At 37.1% G+C, this 6,986-nt stretch overlaps 1 protein-coding gene across 3 annotated transcripts in view; it reads right to left on the bottom strand.

The window, feature by feature from the left end:
- Positions 1-867: 867 nt before the first annotated feature.
- Positions 868-6,986, bottom strand: part of LOC109912629 (protein crumbs homolog 2-like) — a 177,051-nt gene continuing 170,932 nt past the window's right edge. For 2 of the 3 annotated variants that reach the window (XM_020512060.2, XM_048613819.1), the window contains one exon: positions 868-4,311. In XM_020512060.2, the coding sequence (XP_020367649.2) occupies positions 4,090-4,311 (222 nt within the window). In that variant the 3' untranslated portion in view covers positions 868-4,089. Of the gene's footprint in view, positions 4,312-4,635; positions 4,725-6,763; positions 6,903-6,986 lie in introns of all 3 variants that reach the window. The other variant, XR_007265085.1, reaches the window with a different exon arrangement.

Raw genomic sequence — 6,986 nt, 5'->3', positions numbered from 1 at the left:
TCTTTCAATAACTTGTGAGTTATACAATATACAATACAACATAGAACAGGAAATGGCCCTTTGGCCCATCAAGCCTGCACTGATTCCTAATCTTTATTTAGACCTGCAACTTATTATGCATATGCGGTTTCTATCCCTATATTCACCTCCCATTCACGCGTCAATCAAGATATGCCTGAAATATTGCTATGTGTCTGCTTCCACTACTTCCACTGGCAGTCCATTTCAGGTACCCATCACTTTCTGTGTGAAACATTTTCGCTGCACTTCTCCCTTAAATTTACTACCTCTTACCTTGAGCCTGTGCCCTCTTGTAGTTGACTTTCCAACCTGGGGAGAAAACCTCTGACGACTCACCCTATCTATGCCTCTTATTATTTTGTAGACCTCTATAGTTGTAATCTAACCAGTGAAGCTTACAGATATGATACACAAAACATATCGGGGAAACAAAACAGTCAATCTATTGATGAAACAATGCAACATGGCACTGTTTCCATTTTGAAATATGCATAAAATTCAGTAGTATAGATTACCTGGTCTGCATTTCTTTCATTTTCTTGCACTCTAGTCGACATGTAGAAAAGCATTTCAATCAATGGTGTACAAATCATCTTTAGAGGAAATCTCATTAACATGTAGCATTGATGCAGTTCTATACTGAAATGCATTTTATGGTGAAGACATCCAAATTATGTCATGTATAGAGAAAACAATTTTAGTTTTAATTTGCATTGATGCGGCTCCAAATCAAATTGAACACTACAGCTCTTCACCACTACCCTGGCTCCTTGTTATTAGCATGCAGTTTAATGTGTTCACTGAATTAATGATGTAATGGGAGACCTGGAGACCTTATGTAAACAACGGTGTTAGTCTACCAGCAAGTGTAAAACTGTTGCTCAAGAATAATTGTGCAAAAACAGGGTTTTTTTTATATAACTATAAAAGCAATTTTGCAATATACCAATTGTGAGGGAAGTCTTGCACAAAAAAAACAATAAATTACACAGTTCAATAAATCATTCCATTCAGCAAACCAAGGATGACAGTTCTACTGGCAAAATGATCACCAAATTCCATGGGGTAGAACTTTGAAAGGATTTTAATCTTTGATATTTGTTGGTCATCCCCACTACTATTTTATTCCAGCATATTTTTAGAAACATCTAATAAATGTACTCCATGATCTATTTTCCAATATAGGAAGAATAAAATATGGGAATGTGAGTAGACTATTTACCCCTTGGGCCTGTTCTGCAATTCAATAAGATTGTGCCAGATCTTCACTATGACTCACTGACACAGTATTGTCCCACATCCCTCCATTCTTTTGGTTAATACAAATTGATTCATTTCAGTTTTAAAATTATCAATTAATCTCTTGTCAGTTTCCACTTGTGGAGGAGGATTCTAGCACCATTTGCAAATAAAGTGTCTCTTAATTTCACTCCTGAAAGATTTGTCTCAAATTGTTCTGCCTCCTAATTCTGCTAGATTCCCAATCAATGGAAATAGCTGTTCTCTATCTACACTGTCTGTTTCCTTTTCATATGTTGAAGACTTTGATCAGATCGCACTTTAGCATGCTAAATTCCAGGAATCCAATTCCATTTTATGCAATCTCTCCTCATAATTTTACTGTTGCAGCCCAACAAACATGCTGATAAATCAGCACTGCAAACCCTTTAAGGTCAATACATCTTTCCTACGGTTTTTGACCCCAGCAGGTATTGCAAGTTGATTGTGCTTGATTCGGCGACTGCGCAAAGCCTGTGAAAGGCACTTATGGTTTAAGGATCTTCAAAGTTGCCAGAGACCGATTTACTGTCACTTAAATAAATAATGGAACTTTCTTGATTACAAAAAGAATAGTGATCTGCACTTTTAAAATTCAAAAAAATTATTGCTTCCTAGGGCAGAAAAGGCAGGTGTATTGATTTTGAATGGAAAGTTTTAGCTATTTGCCTTAAACTAAATACCTCAGAGCTATTTAATACAATACAGAATAAAATTTTTGCCTGGCTGCAATGGGATTTAGTGACTTTATTTTTATTTAAATTTTTCAAAAATGTTGGGGCTTAAAGTAAATTCTATTTGAAATATCTAAAAATAGAAAGTGTTGAATGCACTACTGCATTTGTTTCATGGTTTTAGATTCAAATCAAAATGTTAGAGTTTCAGCACATTGGTTCCTACTTTCACCTGACCCGATTGAAAGGGATACAGTTTACATCTGAGTATGGAAATCATTGTTTTTCCTAACCTAGAATTAATTTCACACCTCACTGTTTAAAACAACTATTCCATGTTCCATCATACTACTTTTAACAATGCTGCCTATCACTTCATTATATAATTTAGAGATACTGTTGACAATACGTTTTATTTCATAACCCATTTCTGTTATTTGTGGAGACTATCCAATAAGGAAAGTGGAAGCAAAGCATTTGACTAAATACCTATATTTAAAGTAATTAGTCAGGAAAAGTAAAACAGATCCTTCCCATAGTTAATCTTAGAAGTAGCAAACTGCCACAGTAATTATAATTCAAATTGTGCCAAAAGATATTGTATGACTGGAGTGAGCAATTATTTAAAAAGCTTTTGAAACCTATGTGGTGCACCTTAAGGTATTTAGTATTATATGATGTGTGTTGCATTTGTGAGCAGCAAATAATTTGTGTCTAACCACTTGTGTACTTCTAAGATTAACCTATTTCCACATACTATCAACTTAGCTCTTCCTAACTGAGCCATACTTGGTGTCACAGTCTAGTTATAGCTAGATTGAACTAATGGATCACTTTTTACCAATTGAAACCCGTATGTTGTCTTCAGTTTCATCCCAATGAATAAGCTTCAGTTTACTAATGAACATCAAATAAGCCTTTCTGTTGGTGGAGGCTTCATTATGTTCCACATCTCCACTCTTGCTCCATCCTTTTCCTGCTGACTGGGACTATAGGTTCCCTGAGTTGCCCTCTTCTTTTTCATAGTGAGCACCAGAACTATAACAGCAATGATGCAGATTGCAAGTCCTCCAGCTGTAGCCACAGAACCAGCGATAATGGGAACGTAATTTCTTTGAGTAGTTCCTTTCTGTTGTAGAACATCACCATTGAGTAAAATGGAAGTGAGAAAGTTACACTGTTTATTGACCTTGTCCAACAGCACGCATCAGACTGCAAGTAACAAACTTTCATCCTGACTTTATGGGGAGACTTTTCACACAACAGCAGTTTGTCAATAAAATGGGCAGGGACAGTACATCAATGAGAACTGTTGATGCAACAAACATACGTACTTTTAAGCTGTGTACAAACTTGATCATGATCAACATGTCTTTAATTAGACATGGAAAACATTAGACAATGATATTAGTTCCAGAGAAGATTAATTTTGTATAACAGGTACCATCACTTAATGTGGAACTCTTTCCCAGTAAATATAGACTTGAGAAAAGAAAAGCCTCTACCATTAACACGCTGCTAACTTTTTTTTTAATGTAACTTCATTTTCAAGGCCAGCTGGCATTGTATCTGCTTTTAAGGAACTACTTAATACTGAAAATTAGTTCACAGTTACTTATATGAAAACAGCTTTCCACCATAATTTCATGTCGGAGAACAAGAGCTCATTTAAAAGCTTTTCAGTCAACACAAGATGCTGATGGAGGATTAGAATAACCAGTGAAATCTACTTCTGAGACTGAAGTAATCTTAGCTGATGTGATGTTGCATCATTACGTAAATGGAAATGCTTGAATCTGTCATGGTTGACTTCTGTAGATACTGTAATAAGTTACTTCATCCATATGGCATTGCAAGAAGCAGCATACTGAGGGTGAATTTTCTTGGGGGGGGGGGGTTCACCAGCTGGATTTACCATGAGAAAATTGCACAGCCAAAATAAATTGGTGATCACTTTCTTGATGAAGCAGATGCTTGGAATGAGAGAATTTGCTTGTTGTATCAGAAATCAGTAGTATTCAGGAGGCATATCACAGCAGAAATGCTACCTGTCCCATCAGGTATGAGGTCTTTTCAAAATAAAAGTATCTGTTTCTCTAAACGTTCGTTTGAGTAATCATATCAAGCGCTCTTCAGGTGGCACTTTAAGGACACTATCCATCTCCAATCGAGCCCCTGCCACCTCTTGTTGGCTTGGATTATACGTCCCTTCTGTCTGACGCTTTTTACGTGCAGTAAGAACCACAAAAATAAGAGCTATTACAATCAGTAGCACACTCCCACACACCACCGGCACAGCTATTGCCAGCAGTGGGACAGCGTCGGCTTTTTTCCCTCTCTGTAAAGATAATAGGAAACAATAAGTGGCTGCACACTGCTGCAGATTCTGTTAAATGCATGTTCACAGTACCCTCTGCATCACCATCGGAACTGACTAAAATTAAAGGTACTTGATTCAGATACCAGAAATAGACGTGCAACAGGCAAAGCACAGGACAAGGAAGCAAACAGACAGGGAAATTATGCTTGGAATTGTGAATCAAACAGTAACAGTGTGCAGGTACCAAATTAATAATGTGGCTTGGATTACCTCAAACATTGACCCACACCAGTGGCACTTGTGAGATCTGTTCAGAGAAATGTGGCCCATTACAATACTTACCTGTATAATCTACTCACAAACAGCAAAAAAACCCACTTTCAGTGGTTTACACAGGATTGAGGTAATTGATATTAAGGTGGGTTTATCATCTGCAACAAAAGGAGAACTTTTGGCATTAATTCAGACCTTGGGTATTTGTAAATTCTAGTGTGCTTTGTTTAATGTGAATAATGAAAGTACCACAGAGAGCAGCCTATATAAACTCACGTCCAAGCAGTTCTGGTAAAATTGCTAGTCTTGGTGACTTCAGTGCTTTATTTATCTTTTTACACTGATTATTACATTTAGTTTTCACTGTGCCTCTTACAATGCTCTATTTTATTCAACAGATATGTGTAGACCTATTACTTAAATTACCAGATCAGTATCTTATAAATCTCTCAGAACACAGAAGTTAGTGCTAATCATTGCAATGCACTACAAATACTCTTACTATTAAAGGGTAAATCTATTGCCTTTTGTCTCTTGTGTCCCTTGTTCTCGCCATTATGCATGGATTTCTCTGTCAAGGGCATTTTGTTTCACTGATAGAGTAACTTACTACCCCTGAATTAGAAAGCACATTTTCTTTTTAATTTAAACTCAAACTAAGTTTCCAATTAGAAATTTAACTCTCTGCAATATTTGCCTTTTTATTTCTTGTTTACACAACAGTTTATAACTGGTTAAGTTAAAACAGGACAATTTGCATTATTGTCAACAATGGATTTGCGTCAAATCCAATGTGTGGAGATGTTAATTGCTTTCATTCAATTATTTCTAACCACTAATTTTTTGATTACAGCTCACAACAAACAGCATATTTGATGAATCTGGCAGTGAAGCTCTTTCAGGACCCTCAAAAGTGCATGTTTGATGAGGGTTTGAACTGTTCTTTGCAAACAGTCAGTGTCTTTCTTAAAATAAGTTATTAGATAAAGGCATATTAAATAAAATGCACAACTAACAGAATTACATATAAAATACAATGAAATAAACTTTTAATTTGTTGGAGCTTTTCCACAGATTTTGATCATGACCATAAGTGACATTTCTCTTTCTGCTCTGCCCTGGCTGTAGGTTTGTTATGGGCATTGAAAAGCAAGAACTAATCACTCACATTATTTACTTATGTTCTGGACCAAAGTTTAATTTTATGGAGGAGTTTCATTCCTGTTCCCCATTCATTTCAGTTTTACTAAAGTTCCTTGGTGCCAAACTTGCCCTTGAGCAAGGGCATTCATTTGCACCTCATTTTCAAGTTCATGTTTGGGCCAAAGATGCAATAACTGGGTTATTGGTAAGTAAGCGTTTCTTGATAAAATATGCTGCTGATAACTCCTTGCATCAGTGCTGATAACTCCTTGCATCAGTGCTGATAATTGGGGATAGGTCAATAATGCAGTAATTAGTAAAGTTGGATTTTTGTCCATTTTGTAAACAAGACATAAATGGGGCAATGTCCAACATTTTCAGGTAGATGCCAGTGTTGCCACTGTACTGGAGGAGTCTGACTTGGAGCCAGGGGCTGGGACAGGGGCATGTACTGTGGCCAGATAACTGGACCTGGGGCTCTAGGGGACCTGCTGTGCCATGTTGGTGATGAGGTTGGCTTTGGACCCCAAGACCTAAAATTTCTGCTCCTGCTCAGGGATTGGCTAATTCTGGAGAGCAGGTCTTTATAGCTTCGATGATGCCAGGACTCACAGCCTTTGATGATTCAAGTATAATCAGTGGATTCATGATGTCACATAGAGTGAACAAATTTGTTAAAGATCAGCCTCTGTGATAATGGGCAGGTTGGGGAGGCTGGAAAGCATTGTCCCCATGCCACTGTGGGTGTACAAAACCTCTGTGGACTGTGGCAGTTCAAGAAAACAAAAGGCCTTTTTCAGTGCTGCAGACCTCTATGACTCTGAGGCAGCTCACAGAGTATACAAGTTCATACAAATAAACTTTGTTAAATGATTGTAGACAGGAACACAATACAAATATGTTAACCAGTGCAGAGACAAAATCTGACCTTAATATCATTGGACAGTGATTAGAGAGCTGAGATGGCAGTCCACCTTTGTTTTCTTGTCTAGGGGGTAATTTAAAGATCATTTAAAAAATATCCAAGAGGTGGAACTTTGGATAGAATACTTACCGTTTTATGGATTTTAAGGTTACAAGTATCCAGTTTTCTTCAGATAATGTCCCATTTGGGCTTCTGCCAGTCCCCTTAAGATCCACACAACAGGACGACTGAGGCCCTGTAGGTTGTCTGAAGAAGACTTAAATCCAGTCTTAAATACGTACAATAGTGAACCACATTTATGAACAAATGATAAATGCCTTGCTAATGGTAGAGTTACTATTTAATACTTAAT

This window comes from Rhincodon typus, chromosome 28 (genome assembly GCF_021869965.1).
Source record: "Rhincodon typus isolate 14 chromosome 28, sRhiTyp1.1, whole genome shotgun sequence".
In the NCBI taxonomy this organism is placed as follows: domain Eukaryota; kingdom Metazoa; phylum Chordata; class Chondrichthyes; order Orectolobiformes; family Rhincodontidae; genus Rhincodon; species Rhincodon typus.
This window is presented reverse-complemented; position numbering and strand designations above follow the sequence as displayed.